The following is a 20635-nucleotide window of genomic DNA, read 5'->3' on the forward strand; positions in this document are numbered from 1 at the left end:
TGAGAGAGAAATGAAAAGAGGGTTATGCTCGTAGAGTTTGATGAGAATGGTTGGTATGATGAGGGAGATCTGAGTGGAGCACAAATGTCTGTTTCTCTACTTTATATTCTAAGTTACCTCATGTCTATTTCCATCATTTCAGCCTTTAAGCAGTTTGGGTTAAAGTTGATCTTTCTTGACACCCTACCTATGCCTGTAACACTACATTCTGCACTCTCTTGTTTTCTCCCCTAAATAGGGTATACTTTTCACCATATATTAATACATGTGACAATTATAAATCAAATCAAAACAGTTGTCATCTTATGGCTTGCATAACTAACCCAGCTACCACTGCAAACTCTCCAGTGTTTATGGTGCTATATCATTATTGGGATAATTCTTTTGAAGGAATACTTATAGACCCTCATTTCATGTTTTATATCTGAATACAACTGAAGCATAACACACGCACAAGTCCCATAGGATGATCTAGAGATATGCCATTTGTCAGTAACATCCAGCATCACTTGTGACGTCTCTGATAAGCCATTTGGCTACAGTGAACAGCTCTGCAAGGTCCTAAAGTTGTGACTGGCTCTTTGAAAAAAATGTTAATCATTCATGTTAAAAAACACGGAGCTGAGTGGAGCAGAGGAGGTGGAGGGCATACGATCAGAGCTTAACCTTTCTCTCTTGGCGCAGGTCCTACAGTTTGACTAATTTTCAAATTCCTGCATGTTTCCCTCAGTCCTCAAGCACCAAAATCTTACTGTTTTTCAGTCCTTCACTATTGTGATCTTATGGCTTGCGTAACTAACCCAGCTACCACTGCAAACTCTCAGTGTTTATGGTGCTATATCATTGGTGGGCTAATTCTTTCTAAGGAATACTTACAGACTCTCATTTCATGTTTTATATCTGAATATAACTGAAGCATAACACAGACACAAGTCCATCATTTGGCTCCTGCAGTTGTCCCCTTTCTATTTGGTTCTCTCCATTGTCTCTTAAATAAAAATACTTAAAGCACATTTCTCTATTGTCCCTTCCACTTTGTATTAACTTTCATGGGATGTTTGTATTCCTGGCTAGATCAGCATTTATTGCCCTTCATTAATTGCCCTTGAGAAGATGGTGGTGAGCTGCCTTCTTGAACCACTGCCATCTCATGTGATATAGCTACAATGCTGTTAGGGAGAGATTGCAGGATTTTGACCCAGTGACAGTGAAGGAACGGCAATATATTTCCAAGTGAGGATGATGTGTGGCTTGGAGGGAACTTGCAGGTGTTGGTGTTCCCATGTGTTTGCTGCCCTTGTCTTCCTAGACTGTAGTGATTGTGGGTTAGGAAGATGCTGTCTAAGGAGCCTCAGCAAGTTCCTGCAGTGCATCTTATAGATGATACACACTGCTGCTGTTAGGCATTAGCGATAGAGGGAATGAATATTTGTGAATGGGGTGCCAATCAAACAGGCTGCTTTGTCCTGGATGGTGTCAAGCTTCTTATGTTGTTGGAGATGCATTAATCCAGGCAAGTGAAGAGTATTCTAACACACTCTTAACTTGTGCCTTGTAAATGATGGACAGGCTCTGGAGAATCAGCAGGTGAGTTATTTGCCACAGGATTTCTAGCCTTTAACCCATCCCCATAGTCATAGCACTTACATGGCAAGTCCATTTGCAGTTTCTGGTCAATGATAACTCTCAGGATGTTGATAGTGCAGGATTTAGCAATGGTGGTGCTATTGAATGTCAAAAGGTGATGGTTAGATTCTTTCCTGCTGGACATGGTCATTGCCTGGTACTTGTGTGGCACAAGTACAGTGGCACTTGCCACTTACCAACCAAAGCCTGAAAACTGCCCATATCTTGCTGCAAATGGACATGGATTACTTCAGTCACAAATGGTGCTGAACAGTGTGGATTATCAGTGAATATTCCCACTTTTGATTTTATGATGAAAGACAGGCCATTGATGAACCTACTCTATTTTAAACTTTCCTCTCCTACTTTGCATCCACTGTTCTGCACACTTCAATTCAAATCACTTTGCAGTGTATCCTGTATTAGGATTACTATAAAGTTTCAAGTGATAAATTGGTACTAAAAGAGCAGCATAACTAGACTTTTCATTCCACATCCATTATTCTGCATGACCACATCCATTTGCTATGTGAAACTGTTTCAAGATATGGAGTGGCACAGTAGCTAGCACTGCTGCCTCAGAGAGCCAGGGACCCAGGTTCAATTCCTGGCTAGGGTCACCGTCTGTGTGGAGCTTGCATGTTCTCCCCGTGAGATTGTGAGTTTCCTTCGGGTGCTCCAGTTTCCTCCCACAGTCTGAAAGACATGCTGGGAAGGTGTATTAGCCATGCTAAATTCTCCCTCAGTGTACTCGAACAGGTGCTGGAGCAGGGCAAAGAGGGCATTTTCACAGTAACTTCATTGCTGTGTTAAATGCAAGCCTATTCATGATACTAATAAATAAAATTTATATTGTAAATCATAATAATGATTTAAACTTGTCATTGATCCAGATCATTGAAAACTTTACATTTAAACATTGGAGAGTGACTCATTTATATAAGTTAGACAAGGATCTTTATCTGTCAGCTGTCATCATATGTTTGTATTAACTTAACTGCCACTACCATATTTTGAAGTGATAACAGTTACTACATTGTAGGTGAGCGTATTTCTATTGTTAATGTTTTAAAGCATTAAGCTGGGGCACATAGGACAGAGATCATTCCAACTGTTTCAAGCAATAGTGACTGTGGGGAAAGGAAGATCATTCTTTAACACATGTGGAGATAATGGATAGGATGTTTCTGAAAGTCTTTTATAAAGCATTTATAGAATCATTTTTGTATAGGACTCCAACTATTAGAGATTAAATAAACCACTAATTAGATTTCTACACCAACTGTCAATCTACATTAGCTTATTTGTGAAAAAGCAACCCATGACTTTTATGCCCAATTGCTTGATTTTATTTTTAAAAGAGATTTATCTCTTGATTTACAAGTTTGTGGGTTTGGCACGTCCGGTAACGTTCCAGAAAGCACCATAATAGGCATGCCCTAGACAATATCAATGCCTCAGCAAAACCCAAAATACAGTTCATCGGGTCATTTATTGCACTGCTGTTTAATAACAATGACAACATTTTAGAGGAAACCCTGTTGTCTTTGAAGAGTTCTGGAATGTACTGAGATTATATAAATACAAGTTCAAGTTTAATACAGTATTACAGAGCTGGTCAAGTTTTGTGTTTTTCAATTCCAATAAAAGACACTTATCAATTTGTCCCACCTCTATTTTTGTGGTAAAATTGGTTTGCTCTGACCACTTTCAAATTATCATCTGCTAAAAAGTGGTGAATGATGAAAATAATTAGAAAATAAATAACATTTCAAAAGGAAGTGATTGAGATTGTGAAGGTACTGGTATTACAAATGATTTTCTGCACAACAGCAGACTATTTTGTCCACTAGGTACACGCCAATGTTTCAGTTCCACACAAGCTTGCTCCATCCTACGTTATCTAATGCCATCAACTATCCTCAATTCCTTTCTTCTTCAGTGTTTATATAACTTTCCCTGAAGTGGCAGTGAATTTCACATTCAAAGCACGCTGTTAAGGAAATCTCTTCTGAAATTCCGATAAGATTTAGTGGTGCCTAGCTTACATTTATAGCCTCTGGTTCTGCTCTTGTCCACAAGTGGAAACATATTTTGTGCATCTACCCTGTCAAATCCTTTCATAACCTTAGATTTCTATCAGGTCACCTTCATCTTTTCTTAAGAGCCCCAGCTGGTTCAATCTTCCTGTCTGTAATAAAGCTAGAATAGTTAGCATATAATAATTCATGGTTTAATCTTTAGCACAATGTAAAGAAATTTGAGCTCATATTACATGTCAGAGACTTTGGTAATAGGAAATAGTTTTAAAAGAACTATTTTTAATATTTATTGCATTTCACATGAAAGGATGTCACATTGTGTTAAATGCGTTCCAAAGATCTATGGTCATGATATCTGAATTATGTACAGATTAATTAAAACTGGAAAAGCAAACCAAAATGTGTAATTCCAAGATTACTAAAACTATTGACTTTCATCCTTCACATAACAGAAAGCAAAGAGGATGAGAAGCAACCATTCAGATATTTTGCCCTTTCATTAAAAACTGCAAGGAAAACTATTTGAATATTGGATATAAAAAGTGTATCATCTAACCCCATCATTCTATTAACAGGGTTGGTACCAAATTAATACATTGCAGATTTTTACTACGATCACACTTAGCAAAAGTCAAAAAGTGGTGCTAAAGATTTAGATGTTACTCAAACAAGTGAGCAGAACTCATTCGTCACTGAGATTGTAACCATCTGTTTAACTGCTACTCTACTGCTACATTCCTCCCATCTGCTTGTCCACCTATACACTATCTCTCCTCACTCTTCACAATTTTCTTTCACTCAAGTAAGACTGCCTTTACCTTGTGCCATTCTTATCTCTCCAGTCGTAATTGGAGGCTTTCTTGGAATGTTTCTCTTCTAACTTCCACAATGTTACATTTGGAGGCCACCAAGCACCTGTCCTTGTTCCCCTCCCAATTTGCATCCAAATATTTCCGTTTGGTAACATCATCCAAAGACATAACATCAGGTTTTGCACGTACTAGGATGCCACCGAGCTTTGGCCTTTCCTGCGGCTCCCAATCACTTTGCATCATCACTGGCAGCCTTCCTTCAGTAACTTAAACATGAATTCCCTATCTATTAATCTCTATATCATTCTCTCTTCTTCAAGGTGCATGTAAAGTCTGACCAAGCATTTAGTTATCCCTCCTAATTGCTCCTTTGTTTTTGGCTTCATGTGAATTTTTTTCTGATTATGCTCCTGTGAAACTCCTTAGGATGTTTTCTACATAAATAGTGCTTAAATGCAAAATCTTTATCAGACTATGGGGGCAAATTTACCTTCTCACCCCATTGCTTGCCTCTCACTGTTTTACTGGCACCAGATATCCAGCAACATCAGGCTTGCATCCTACAAGTGAGCTCAGGACATAATCGCCTGGGCTAATTTGCCTTGTCAGTGAAAATCCTCACTGGCAAGGATCGCATATGGTCCCCATCAATGGGTACGTGTAGTGATGGCTTTGCTGGTAGGACTGGAGGTCACTGAGGCCCTCCTTGGAGTTCAGGGGCAGGTGGGTGCTCCTTGGGCACTGCCAGCCTGGCACTGTGCACCAAGCACATTGGCACTGTCAGCTTAGGCTATGGGCAGTGCCAAGGGGCAAAGCCTGAGGGGGCTGGCCTACTGGGAGCAGGCAAAGGGTGGGGCCTTAGGTAGAGGGACAGTGTTCATTCTGTAACCAGAATCAGTGGTTGAAGAACGCTGCACACTCTGCAACTAACAATTGTCTAGTCCACATGGGGACGGGGGTGCAATTGGCCCATGCGTGAGGTAGTGAAATCGGCTGCACAGGGCATCAACAGCAGGGTGGGGGGAAACGGTCAGCTGTGGAGACTAGTTATAGCCGGGGAGAGGCAGTGATAGATCTCTGTTCTCAACAAAGAGGTGTTGAGCTGCTGTAAGCTGCTAGCTGTTGGGCGAGCTTGCCACCGCACTGCGCAGCCCCCCCCCCATCCCCTGCCCCCGCGCCCCCTCCCTTACCACCTTCTGGCAAGGAAGAGATTTTTCCCTCAGACTGTGGTAAGTTTCAATTTTTAATTCGCCCAAAAAACCGGTCCAATTCTCTTCTGTTTTCACTTTCATTCAGCACTTAGAAATTTTGGTAAGATCACTCCCTCAGTCTCGTTCCTGAGTAAGCCTATTTGTAGAAGGCAGGCATCAGTTGAAATTTCTTATAATGGCAAACCATCAAACTGACATCAGTCATTTAAAAGCAAATAAGTTAATTAGAAACACTTACTACCTCCATTGCCCTGATTACAGAAACAATTAAACCAATCATAAGAGTATCAGGAAACTGTGTAAGAGGTACGAGGTTTTGCTGCAATCTTTAGTTCCTTGGTTCACAATGTCCTTTCCACCTTTTAAGTTCTGATTCTAATTGTAGAGCAAAATTAACAATTCACCACCCCTACTGTTCACCAGCTGTTTAAAATACTTTAAAAAATTAAACTATTGTAAATCTAATATAAAAACAAGGCAAACTGAAAAAATGAATGTATAAATATAATAATGTTTGTGAACACAAGGGGCAGTACGGTGGAACAGTGGTTAGCACTGCTGCCTCACAGTACTGAGAACGGGGTTCAATTCCGGCCTTGGGTGACTGTATGGAGTTTGCATGTTCTCCCCATGTCTGCGTGGGTTTCTTCCGGATGCTGCAATTTCATCCCATCCAATCCATCCAAAAACGTGTGGATTAGGTTGCTTGGCCATGCTAAATTGTCCCTTAATGTTAGAGGGATTAGCAGCGTAAATATGTGGAGCTATGGGGATAGGGCCTGGGTGAGATCATCATCAGTGCAGGCTTGATGGGCCAAATGGCCTCCTTCTGCACTGTATGGATTCTATGATTATAAGTTTACCTTGTAACTTTATACAAGTGAAAAATGAACAAATTAAACTTGAAGGTAAAATAAACTAACAATTTGATTGCATAAAATTGAGTCAATCTCCATAAAAATTATCAAAATTTAAACAATTTAGTCAACTGATTTTTTTTAAACTTCCTATCTACAGCAAGTTTCAGTCAGTAGCTTTTTAAACACTTTCAGGTTTATTTCTTCTGTTCTCATGTTGGTTAAGGTTGTCTGTAAAGTTCCTTCACGTACTTTTTAAATACTGTTGCAAACCCATTTATTTTTAATAGATTAAGAGATGCAAAGTTAACACACATGGAATTTTACAGAAACAGATTAAGCGGTCCAATATCAGTGAAAAGTAAAACACCTCATTTCAAATTTCAGTTTCTTGAAGCCAACAATGACGTAAATATAACCAAAAATAAACTTACCACAAGCCACCCAGTCCGCAGGAACAGAACCACTCCAAAGATGTTGATCATGCAAGTTGTGAATACTCCATCCCATGTTCCAAATAGCACTGGCTCCCAGACAAAAATCTTAACTTTCCACCAAGGCTTTACATGGGACTGGGATACCTGTTTGGTGCATAATCAATTTACAATTAGTATCCTAATGATCATATCGTGATTCTAAAGGACAAATAAAAATCAAGAGGACAAACAAATGGAATCCATTCAAGTTAATCCTGGTAGCAATATTTGTCCCAAGGCCTTCATAAATGGGATCAAATAAACGTATGAAGAAGAATCTTAACAAAAGCAAACTTGCATATGTAATTTTCTAACTTGACTTTAAGTAATCTAAATTATTATTTTTTAATTATGTTCATATCCAATTCATATCTTGGAACAGAAAGTGGAACATATTCTTACTATTATCAACTAGGATTTAGCTGAGTGATTAAATGTCAACTAGTCATTCGATGCATGGGCATTGAAATATTGAAGGATGTTTATAGCAGGTTTCTACGAATGACAGTGTTAAAATAGTTTATAACATTGTAAAAGTAGGATACTAATTCAGTTATTAATATCTAATTATCCAAATTAGTACTAATGTAAACATTTTGCAAATATGCTCACAGCCTATTTTATGGGGTTTCATTTTGATTGCCATAAGCTGCTGACGTATTGTGTTGATACTGAACTGCATTAAACATCTGTTGACTGTGACCTCGCTTTGTCCTCAGGACTTCAGACTATCCTCATTCAAAAATAAGTAGCTACATTTCCATTTGAATTTGTGTGTTATTTCTCATTTCACAAACTTTCTATCCTTAAAAATATTTGCTTGATTGCAATAAAACAGCTCATACAAGAGAAAATATATTTGTATCTTCATGCTTTGTAAGATTGCATTAATACATCTTGACTGCACAATGAGTTGTAAAGTCTATGCTTTTTTAAATTTTAATGCATATTGCAATATAACCAAACATGTCACCTTTTTAGATCTTATGATCATTATCAAATTTAAATATCTCTTGCTTTATAATAGCATGGAAGTTAGATCAGAGTTGGAGCTAAGGAGTTATCCAACCTGATACATATACCATGGAAATACCTGAGGCCTATTGGGCTAAAGTGATGAATATCTGAAAGGTTTAGGGCTTAAGTATATGTCCGGTTCCAAGAAACCCCAAAGTTCAAAAAAAAAATCAAAAACTGTTAGTGGCAATCAAATGAATGTTGCTGCCTTGGAAAAGCCAGATAGGATTCATAGTTTCCCAGTGAGTATATCTTGCTTTTTGATGTGGCAATACTGGAATGTCTATCCTAGAACCTATGTACAAACCAGGGTGAAATGTGTCCATATCCCACTCCTATTTCTGTCTTGTCTTAATTTGGATAAGCTGCCTAACTTTAACCAGCTTGTTACTTCCTTGTGTTTTTGCAGCGTGAATGGAACATGCTCTTGGTGTACTAAACAAACTTTTCAAGACAGAAAATGTAATGATAACAATGTTTTCTGAAAGCTTAAGAAATGTAAGTAACTTTGTGACTACAAACTATAGGTATTACTTTGATAACACATAGAAATAGTGTGGATTAAAATATTGCTGCTTTGTACACTTTGGATGCGTTATCGGAAAGACAGAGGTGATAATACTGAACGTATACTTCTGGGCTAGCTTAGAAAATAAGAGGTAATTTTGTGAATACATAATCCCAGCAAATGAGGCTGTGTGCAGAATTGAAAAATATCCCTATGCCAGTATTTCTCAAAATCATATGCAATAAAACTACAGCAGAATGTACTCAAAAAGATTGCTGGATAGTAACTACATGCATCCATTAGTTAATTCACCTGAGCAGCTTCGTGGAAAAGGTCTTGAACTCGCCCAGTACTTTGAGATTCAGAGAAACCATTTAGTAGTAAATCTGTTTTATTGGGCACATGTGAATTACATTTCAGATTCCAATCTTCTTCCATACTGTGGAAATGCTGAAGTATCCAGCCAACCAGCAAAGGAGATATACGTCAGCACCTAGATTTGATCAAAGCGCCTTTCGTCTTCAAGAAAAGATGCCACTTCATTTTCGATTCTAAAATTTAAAAAAAATGTTTAGGTATTCAATCTATTGTTGCATATTGTTCAGTTAAGAAAAAAGCTTTGAATTTCTGTTAATATGAATCATTAGGTCATGGTCCATTTTCACAAATTTTGACCTACGCGCACATCTCTCAGAAATTTCTCATCATGCTTTGCATACAGGACCGGATTTTCAAGGACAATGGTTGTTACTGAATCGGCAAACACCCAGATTGCACAAAGAGATGACTGGCTAATTAATCTATTTTAATGCTATTAATTGAGGAAGTAATGTCAGCCAGGTTACGAATGGAAATATTTTCCTTCCATCAGTGTGCAAGACCTTTAACATTCACTGGAGAAGACATTGAGCCTTAACTACGCATCTGAAAGCAGCTCTGATAATGTAGGATGCTTGTATTATTGCACTGCAGTGTCAGTTTAGGTAATGCACTCATAGAATGAGGTTTGAACCCACAATGTATTGATCCAGATGTAAGAATGCAACCAAATGAGCCCAAGCTGAATGATACATATTAGATTTATAGACATTATTCTCCCTGTAGTGTTAAACAATAAATGCCACGGTACAAGTTGCTAAAGTGACTTAAAATACATTTCTCGCTTTAAAATACAATTATCTAATTCCTCCGTTTGTAATGTATCCTTTTCATCCAACAGAGGAAGGTTTTGACATCCTGTAAAACAACAGAACTCATTAAACCTTAAATTGTAGTGTATTAAACTATTCTAAGCACATTAAGATGCTCACAAACCCTCCAAAAATACTATATAAGGGCTGGAAAAACCCCTCTCTCCTAACTGCCCATGATTCACAACTAGGGGGATGTGAGCACAGAAAGTAGAGTATCATTTGACCATTTCAAATCAATATACTATTGATAATCGGTCCTTCCTTTTCTTTCTTTAATCTCCAGATTATTGAATGGAGGCTCATGGTGTAGTGAGTGGTGCTCCTGCCTTTGAGCCAGAAGCGCTGGGTTTGAGTCCCACCCAGGACTTGATGGCCAAGAAAGGTGCATTCATAACATGGCCAATAGATTTAGTGTCAATCTGTAAAATCCTTCCAACATGCCAATGACAGGCTGTAAGAGAAGGAGAAACTGCTGGTCAGCTATATTTGATGCAGAATGGTACCCTTCAAGCTATAAGCCCATGGTGACAGGCTAGTGAACTGCCTCAGGAAAACCCTTGCTATAGGAACAGTTGAGTCTGCCATGTGCACCACAAGGTGTGGAAAGAGAAATAACAACAAAAATCTTATTGAATACATCTCTTAATATCACATCAATAAAAGGGTGGAACTGGTTACCCAAATGTAAGCCAAGTATAAAACCTTTGCTCCACCATATTATCCCCTTTAAAAATAATGAACCATGGATTATGATAAACTATTATTTTACATCTGAGGTACTTCATGAAGTATATATCAGGAAGCGTGGAAAAAAGCATGCCCCTGTCTACAGCAACAGGGGCGAAGTAGAAAGGGTCAAGAGCTTCAAGTTTTTAGTGTCCAGATTACCAACAACCTGTCCTGGTTTCTCTCTCCCTCCCCCCCGCCCCCCACCACCAGCCTCTCCACCACACCCCCCGCTGCCGCACGCCCCCCCCCACCCCCCCATGTCAACACTATAGTTAAGAAAGCCCATCAACACCTCTACTTCCTCAGTAGACTAAGGAAATTTGGCATGTCAGCTACAACTCCTACCAACTTTTACAGATGCACCATAGAAAGCATTCTTTCTGGTTGTATCACAGCTTGGTATGGCTCTTGCTCTGCCCAAGACCACAAGAAATTACAAAAGGTCATCAATGTAGCCCAAACCACCACGCAAACCAGCCTCCCATCCATTGACTCTGTCTACACTCCTTGGTCTACTTGGTTTTATTTTAATTTTTTTGTTTTGCTCGGTTGGGCTGCATCTTGCTCCTTCCTTTACCACTTCCAAAAATTAACATTAATTTAGTGCTATTGCAAAGCATTGCTATAAGTAAGCATCTTTGCTGAATTAAAAATTAGCCAGCATAAGTAAGGATCCCACGCACCCCCGACATTCTCCCTTCACCTTCTTCCATCGGGAAAAAGATACAAAAGTCTGACGTCACATACCAACCGACTCAAGAACAGCTTCTTCTCTGCTGGCATCAGACTTTTGGATGGATCTAGCTCACATTAAGTTGATCTTTCTCTCCAGCCTAGCTGTAACTGTAACACTACATTCTGCACGCTCTCATTTCCTTCTCTATATATGGTATGCTTTGTCTGTATAGTGCAAGAAATGTTACTTCTCCCTGTATGCTGATACATATGACAATAATAAATCAAATCAAAAAAAGAGAGATCTTGCAGGTAGGTGATATGCAGTTATTGAGCCAGGGGTTTTAATCCCAAGAAGTTTCAGTAAACAACTTCCTACAGAACTGACTAATCTTCAGTTCACCATAAAAGATCAGTGCTGCAGACAGACCTTCCCAACCACTTGGGGTGCAGAGGCTTGTGAATGTGTTCATCTGCACAAAGTTAATTTTTAATTCAGCAAAGATGCTTACTTATAGCAATGCTTTGCAATAGCACTAAATTAACATTAATTTTTGAAAGTGATAAAGGAAGGAGCAAGATGCAGCCCAACCAAGCAAAACAAAAAAATTAAAATAAAACCAAGTAGAGCAAGATAGAGGCAGATGTTTGATCTAATGTTGTTGAACACAATTGGCCCAAATTTCACACCCGTTGGGTGCATGCAAACAAAAGGTCTGGAAGTAGATGTGGAATCTGCTCCCAGGTGTAGGGATTCAAACAGGATTTCACACCAGCTGGCCAATTAAGGCCGCCCAGCGCCATTTTCATCTTTTCGTCGAGTTCTTTGGGCCATGCAGGGGCAGGAGCTTGCCATGCACTCGTTCCAATGGAGTTCTAGCAGGTGACTTAAAAAAGCCAAAGGCAGCTCCCTGAAGGTTGTCAGTGTCCACTGTGGAAACTATACCTTTCAAATCAACTGAGGGCTGGTAGTAAAAATATCATCGACACTTGCTAAACACATCAGGCAGGAGGGCAAAGCCAGTGGGCACCATGACCCTACCGTACCTGATCACTGCATGGGCAGTCTTGCCAGGGTAATGAACCCCAAATGTGAGGTTTTAATGCCCAGGGATGGCAAGAAGAGATCTCCACAGCTAACCAAGAGCCTTAACAAAGGTGCAGTCAAGGTGAGTGAGCTTGAGGTGGCCCGATGCACATGGCTACAATTCCACAAATGGTTCAATAATCTTCTGAGCTCCGCAAGGGTGAGTGCTGAGTTGGCATGGAACTGTGTGGAAAGTTTGCCATTCCTCATAGCACTCCCAGGATACGAGTGTGTGCCAAATGGCACTGAAGCATGTGCCTGCCAAGGCTGGGAGATCTGCCTCCTTGGCCTGGGTGCATTGAAGGGTGAGATATGCTAATACAATGTGCACTGCTACCTGGTTCTTAGGGGTGGGGATGGGACAAAATGGAACAGTGCTACAGATAGAGGTTGGACTAATGAATTCTCTTCAATCCGTTCAAATAAAGAGAAGTTATAACACTGGGGACAGATCTTAGATTGGTAATAGGGGACAAGATCACAGACCCCAAGGTCTATTATGAAGCCCAACTATTTGCTATTTTTGGCAGGTGTGTGAGGATAAGGTGTTTCTCTCCAGATGTGATTCTATTGGCACACTTGGAAGCTTTTATCAAAATAAACTTTATTTAACAATAGTTTAACTTTGACAACTGAAATAGCTTAACATTTACCAATTGAACGATATTTAAACATGACTATATAAAGTTCTTAATTGCTAATCTATTCCTATGAGTTCTAATTCAAGCAATATCCTCTTAAACTTAAAATCCCTCTTCAAAATCAGTTAACAAATCCCAGGCTTACGTACTTGTAAACATTCCTAGAGCCTTTTGAACACCTCTAGAGAGAGACCTGTCTTCTGACCACCCGAAACTGCAACTTCCATAGTAAGAGATGGAAAGACACTTTTTGCTTCTTTCAGGACCAGGCAGAAAACTGACTGTTTTACAAAAAAAAGTAACAGTGTATCTTCTCCGCAAGCTTAGCTCCTCCCATTAGCACACAACACTGTAACTGGTCAATTAATCTAATCAAAACCTTATTCTGAAACCCCAAGGGAAATCCAAGTAAACACAAATGCATTAACTCTGTTTAGACAAACACGCCATTAACTAAAATTAGTCATTATCTTGCATTCTCAACATTTGAGATGCCTGTTACTCAGACAAATCAGCACTATATAAAACACAGCTGAATTTTAAACATACCCTTTACAAGAAACATGATAAGAATACATTTCTTAAAAGGCACAGGATCATCACATGGATGGTGGGTCCCCTGTCAACTCGTAATGACTAAATATGAAATGGCCCCCCGGAGCTGAAATGTCAATGTGGCACAAGAACTACCAGACGTGGTGAGTCGCAGACCTCTGCCAAAGAGACAAGTGAAAGGCAGGCATAAAGAGACAAAAATAATAATTGTCTCTCTCATCCATTAAAATCTAGTTCAAGTATTTTCATTATTATGTGGCATCCAAACAGCACCTACTAATCCGGCCTAATCAATACCTTGTAAAGATTTATTACATCCTTGCTTTTGCCCTTTGATTAAAATAAAACATAATCCCATTCATCATTAAGTGATTTTTTTTCCACCTGTAATGTTGCCTTGAATGACTCGAGCATACATTGACCATTGTGAGAATTGAATCATTTCAGGTCACTTCCATTCTCTTAATTTAATCAAAATGTACTTGAATTTTATTAACATTGAAATGTGTCCACTACATCTCCATTTGTTCCTCAAACCTGTCGAATCCTGTTGCAATCTCCAGTTCTATTCTTCACAATTTACCACATTTCCTGATTTAGCATCACGGACAAATTTTCATTTTATTTTTTGCTCTGTGCTGATCCCCATATAAATAAATAACTTGGATATGAACAGAGTTCCCAATTTGGTTCTCCAGGGCAGCACGAATTACATCCACTCAATCCATGAAGCAATCATTTACTCTTGCCCTCTGCTTTCTATCTCCATTTCCCAAGCTGCTACTATGATAACTGAAACTTTCAACCATGGGCAGAGTAACTCAATGTTAATGAGGCAGATCTTGAGGATAATTCAAATGAAAGAAAAGTTAAGATCCATTGCAAACAAAATGCTGATAAACACCAATCATAAAATCCCTACAGTGCAGAAGGAGACAATTCAGCCCATCAAGTCTACACTGACCACAATCCCACCCAGGCCCTATCCCCATAACCCTACATATTTACCTTAGTGTCAGGGGAGTAAGCGAAGGGGCAATTTAGTATCCCAATCCACCTAACCCACACATCTTTGGACGTAATTTACAAACCGTGGTAAGTAACTTACAACATTCCATTAAAGTTGATCCTCAGTAGAACAGGTGGCTATTACTGTTCTCTGGCTTGGCAGATATTATAATTCTGTGAAATATTAACTCTCTTAACAGTTACCAATGCACAAAACCTGTCTGACATGTTTGCCCCATCCCCTCCAGCCCTATAAAAACATTGTTTCCCTCCTTTAAAATTGCTTCAAGTTTGGTTCTGAACGGCAGTAGTTAATTTAGTTTTACTGTCTGACACCCTTTCAGCTACAGGTTCAAGTCACAGCAGTGGCTGGCTGCTACCTGCATCAATGGCCATAAGAAGCTGGCATTGTGCCTCATGTGTCTGGATCACTTCAAAGCAGCACATGCAAATCAGAGGAAAGAAAAAGTTTGAAGCCAATAATGAAATGATACCTAGACGCTAAAGTGCAATTACAAAGGGACATTGTGCAACTCAGGGAAACTTGATTACAGTTTACAAGATATTAGGGCAAACAGGAAGAGCGGAAAGGAAAAAACTAATGGTGAATCTCCAACCTCACCATGCCATTAGTAGGTCACACCGATCCCAGAGAATAACGAGAGAGTTTAAAGATCTGTTTTGCACCCAACACAAAGCAGTTTGCAATTCTCCCAGCCCCTTTATAATGGCACCAAGTGGATCGCACGCAGAAAAAGCAGTAATCTGATTAGCATGTCCCATTCAAATTATGGAGCACAGAATTCTCTGGCCTTGGGCGTGGTGAGATAATGGCAGGAACCTGGCATGATGGTCATGTCGGTGGGTTCAGAGGCCCATTGAAGTACAGGAGGCTGTTGAGGCACCGGTGGTGCACAGCAGTGGCCACTGGACAGCCTGGTGGTATCAGGTGAGCCCTGCCAGCAGTGCCAGGGGGGGTGGGATCTGATGGCAAATCCCATGCAGAGGTGGATTGTGAAGGCATTCTTGATTTGGGGTGGGGCGGGGGGGGGTCAGTCAGGGGACCCAATGCTGGTGGCCCGGGTCAGGGAGGGGGTGAAGGAAACATGCTGCCGATGAGGGAGGGGGTCCAGATGCCCATGGGGTGAGGGGTGGGGAGAGGGGGTCTCCCAGTGCACTCTGAGATCAGCCGCCCTCTCAAAATGGTGCTTGGAAGCTGGATTCACTGGCATGTTTATCCAATTATTTCAATAACAAAATTAGGAAACCATTCTACAGGAAGAGAACGTGGTAGGAGTTTAAAACTATTTTGCAAATGACAGTTGAGGCTAGATCAATCAATCATTAATTTTAAATCAAGACGGACAGATTTCTGTTAGCCAAACCTATTAAGAGCTATTGGGCAAGTGTGGGGAAATTAAGTTAGGTCTTAAATCAGCGATGATCTCACTGAATGGAGAGACTTTTTTTTCCTTTATTCACCCATGGGACATGGGCATCGTTGACTGGCCAGCATTTCTTGCCCATCCCTAGTTGCTTTTGAAGGGCTGTTAAGAGTCAACCACATTGCTCTGGCTCTGGAGTCTCATGTAGGCCTGACCAGGATGGTGGATTTCCTTCCCTGAAAAGGACATTATTTTTCCTACAATTGACAATGGTTTCAATAGTTATCAGTAGATTCTTAATTCCAATTCTACCATCTGCTGTATCAGGATTTGAACCTGGGTCCCCAGAACATTAGCTGAGTTTGTCCAGATGGTCCAGTGATAATGCCACTAGGCCATCGCCTCCCCAAAATGGACCCCCCCCCCCCGTTCCAGGAGCAGGGTGGATGCTCATTCTGAAGTTCTTTAACTGCCTCTGCCCCAACACGGCCTTAAAGGGGAAAAAAAGGTCAAAAGTATAAAATGAATTCAGGAACAAGTTAATGTCAGTATCAATGGTGGATCGTAGTACAAAGGCAGAAATCCCTGGCTAATTGATGTCTGAGTGGCATTCATCTGAACAGTACAAAAATAATAGGAAAAAAACATGCTGAAACTTTTCAGGAAAAGTTAATGATGACTTTAAATAGTCTCTGCAGCCCTAAATAGGTAGAATAGATGTACAGTCTGAATTATCAGATGATAACAGCACCTTACTCAAATCAGATAGTCAGTAATTTACAGACCTTACAACACAGACACAGGTCAACTGGTTCAGTTCACTGTAATTCCTTCCACCTTTCTGTCTCTTATCCTAGCTGCTTTCTTTGCTTTCTTTTTCCTTCATATTGCTATCTAGCTTCTCCTTAAATGGACCCAGATTCCAATTTGACCCAGACGCAATGTGAGCTGAGTGTTCATGCACAACCATTCCTGGCTCCTGTCCAACTGATATCAGGAGTCGTAAAAATAAAATACAGATCCTAGAGAGTTTCACGCGAAGCATTTTGAGGCCAATTGAAATCCTGCCAGGTAAGCTGGAGCTGGCAAACAATCAGAGGCTGGCCTTTACTACGTTGGAGGAGGCGAGCACACATGGAGCAGTAGTGAAAGCAGTGCAGGGTAAGTAAACATTTAACATTACTTATTAGATTATTGTGGTTTTTAGCTCTGTAAGTATGCCTGCTGTAATTACAAAACTTCCATTTAATACTTTTTATGAAAAGTCAAGTGTAAATTAAGTCAACTTTATATACTTCCACATTGGCAGCTGGAGGGGCAGTCAATCTTCATCTCAGTGGGAGAGTGGGGGCACCCTCCTATTAGTCCTCCAACCTTGGCAGTCCTCTTCCTTCTCTAAATGCACACAGCTCCAATTGGCTGCCTCCTCAAAAGATACCCTCTGGGTCCTGGTACCAGCATGTGTGAGTTCTCTAGCCCCCCACTCCCTCCCAACTGCAGGGTCAGGACATGCAGGATGGAAACTCAGACTGACAATGATCTTTCATCAGAACTACAACTTATTAAATTGGAGGAAGTATGTCAATCGCTGCAGGACATGGTGAATAGGACAATAGTGTGAGAAAGTACATATGGTTATGTCTTTAACTGGGATGTGGCAGAGGAGGGGAAATGTACCCCCGAGGGAATGATCCCTGAAGAACTGACCCCTCTGAACAAGGTGATTTGTATTTGGTGGTGGGATTTTATTTTAGGTGACAGAAAGTGATGTTGAGCGGATGTGTGCATGCGTGAAAGAGAGTGAGAGAGGTGGAGAAAGAGAGGGAGAGAAACAAAGGGTAGAGCTTTAACAGTGGTATGCCATTCCTGATGGCAGAACAGGAAGTGGGCATCACTGCCACCCCCTTGCTCTTTCCTGCTTCCCCACATGCTCACGATTAAAATTGAAAGTGCGGGCAGTATGCACAGGATGCAATGGGGAAAGATTTTAAATGGTGAAACCAACCATCAGCTAACAATGCAGCTCCTACATTTGGGCTAGAAAAGAGCCTCCTGGATAAACAGTGTTACTCTGTAACACAGCCGCAACATTCCTACCCAACTCCATTGCCATTCAGACAAGGCACACAGAGCACAAAAGGTGTTTCTCAAATTTAAACTTGACTTGTAAATATTTCACATTCAATTTGTTTCATTTTATTCATGTGTGCGTCATTGTTATTTGTTGAGAGTTGCTTAGTCAGAGAGCCCAGTGTTCTGGCATGTCTTGTGGCTGGCATTGAGGTCACAGAGGAGATAAGGACATTACTTTAGAACATAAGAACATAAGAAATAGGAGCAGGAGTAGGCCATCTGGCCCTTCGAGCCTGCCCCGCCATTCAATAAGATCATGGCTGATCTGTCGTGGCTCAGTTCCACTTTCCCGCCCTCTCCCCATAACCCTTAATCCCCTCTCTTATCAAAAACCCATCAACCCGCTTCTTAAAAATATTTAGCGAGGCAGCCTCCACCACTTCAACGGGCAGAGAATTCCAGAGATTCACCACCCTTTGAGTGAAGAAGTTCCTCCTCAACTCCGTTCTGAACTGCCCCCCCTTTATCTTGAGGCTGTGCCCCCTAGTCCTACTGTCTTTTTTGAGCGGGAAGAGTCTTTCCACCTCTATCCTATCCATCCCATTCATCATCTTATACGTCTCAATGAGATCTCCCCTCATTCTTCTAAACTCTAACGAGTACAAGCCTAGTTTATTCAGCCTCTCCTCATAGCTCAACCCCCTCAACTCCGGTATCAGCCTAGTAAACCTCCTCTGCACTCCCTCCAAGGCCAAAATATCCTTGCGCAGGTGCGGCGCCCAAAACTGCACACAGTACTCCAGCTGCGGCCTCACCAATGCCCTATACAGCTGCAGCAAGACCTCCCTACTTTTATATTCAATCCCCCTCGCTATGAAGGCCAGCATCCCATTCGCCTTCCTGACCACCTGCTGCACCTGCAGGCTGGGTTTTTGCGACTCATGCACAAGGACCCCGAGGTCCCTCTGCACCGTCGCCTGCTGCAGTTTTTCGCCACGTAAGTAATAGTCCTTCCTACCATTCTTCCTACCAAAGTGGACCACCTCACACTTGCCAACATTAAATTCCATTTGCCATTTCCTGGCCCATTCGCCCAGCCTATCTAGATCCTTCTGCAGACTCTCCACACCCTCCGCACAATTTGCCGTTCCCCCAATCTTGGTGTCATCAGCAAATTTCGACACCCTACACTCGGTTCCCTCCTCCAGATCATCTATATAAATGGTAAATAGCTGAGGCCCCAGCACCGACCCCTGGGGCACCCCACTAGTCACCAACCGCCAATCCGAATAGCACCCATTGACCCCCACTCTCTGCCTCCTATTTGACAACCAATCCTCTATCCACGCTAACACCCTACCCCCAACTCCATGTCCTCTGACCTTCTGCAGTACTTTGGATGAAATAATGTTGTGTTTTTGCATTTGTTCTGAACTCAATGTTCATGTTAGTGTGCAATGTTATACTCATCACTCTGTGGGACATGGCTGAATTTGTAGGTTCTGCTGGGCCTCTCTTCTATGCATTGTAAAGAATATTGTCTGAAATCACTCTCAGCGAGAGTAAATGAAATGTTGCAAGTAAGATCAAGGCCTTGTAAGAACTCTGTCAACCAGAGATTGACAGACACAGACAGTTCTGACAGTGCCCTTATGTCCCTAATTCACTTATCTTGACTGACTATGCCCCACATCCCAAGCACACCCAGAATACCAAGCCATTCCCACTTAACTCCTCCATGCCCCCAATCCTACTCCATTACAACCACTGCCCCTTCCCCCACCAACCACTGACTCACTGGGTGGAATTTCCTCAGAGAAATCCTAAGTGTAAAATGGGACGTTTTCTTGCCTGCTTTTCCAGTGAGGTAAATGGTGGCAATTTACGGCAATATGTGGAACACAGAAGTCATAATATGATTCTCACCAGTAAGGGGGGAGGACGTAGAGTCTCAGCTTGCCAGGAACCGCCCCCCACCGAGCAGCACCCACCCCAATTTTCACCCTCATTGATCAGGCCTCACCCACCATTGCAGAGCTTCCCCGTTCACTGCCTTCTTTCAAACCCTCCCCAGTCAGGATCTGCCCCACCAAACTCCACCACATCAGGCCTCATCCCCATCAGGCCCCACCCCGTTTGGCACTGTCAGTGTGCCAGGCTGGCAGTGCCAGGTTAGAACTGCCCAAGGGGCACTGCCTGGACCTGACCCTAATCACCCAGAGAGCTTCAATGGCCTCCAGTCCCACTGGTGAGGCCATCATATCTGGTTCCCGCCTGTCCCACTGGTGAAGTAGGAAAGGTAAGTGAGCCTGAACAATTACATCCCTAATCATGTCATTAATATTAAAATTAACCTCTGATTTCAACAGCAGAATGGGAGCGGCAGTATCACAAGAGGCGAGAAATCAGACGCAACCCCGATTTTTCGCTTCTTGCTCATATTTCTCACCTTGCTCCATCAGTGCGACGGGGCAGAAAAATCCCGTCTACTGTTTCTGAACCTGAGCTCTATACAAGCTGCCATTTTCACACTTCCATCTCATTCTGCAGAGTTCAACACGAAAAACTGGTGACCTCAGATGCAACTGCATCAAACCAACTTGCTACATGTCACCAAAAATCTATTGCGTGCTGTTGATTTTATCATCAAAGTTGGATGTAATAACAGAAAGTTTTCATATAATGAGTATTCATGTGGCGGGTCCTGTGGCAGCTACATATAAAAAGCTGCCACAGGACC

The 20635-nt window shown here is 41.4% G+C and overlaps 1 protein-coding gene across 1 annotated transcript in view; it reads right to left on the reverse strand.

Moving 5' to 3' along the window:
• slc12a8 (solute carrier family 12 member 8) overlaps positions 1-20635 on the reverse strand; it is a 131701-nt gene that overhangs the window by 87395 nt on the left and 23671 nt on the right. Inside the window, exons 2-3 of the mRNA XM_080199238.1 lie at positions 8862-9100; positions 6983-7129 (exon numbers count right to left, since the gene is read on the reverse strand). Coding sequence (XP_080055364.1) covers positions 6983-7129; positions 8862-8987 — 273 coding nt within the window. The 5' untranslated portion in view covers positions 8988-9100. The remainder of the gene's footprint in view (positions 1-6982; positions 7130-8861; positions 9101-20635) is intronic.

This window comes from Carcharhinus amblyrhynchos, chromosome 11 (genome assembly GCF_965287045.1).
Source record: "Carcharhinus amblyrhynchos chromosome 11, sCarAmb.v2.hapA, whole genome shotgun sequence".
Taxonomy (NCBI): domain Eukaryota; kingdom Metazoa; phylum Chordata; class Chondrichthyes; order Carcharhiniformes; family Carcharhinidae; genus Carcharhinus; species Carcharhinus amblyrhynchos.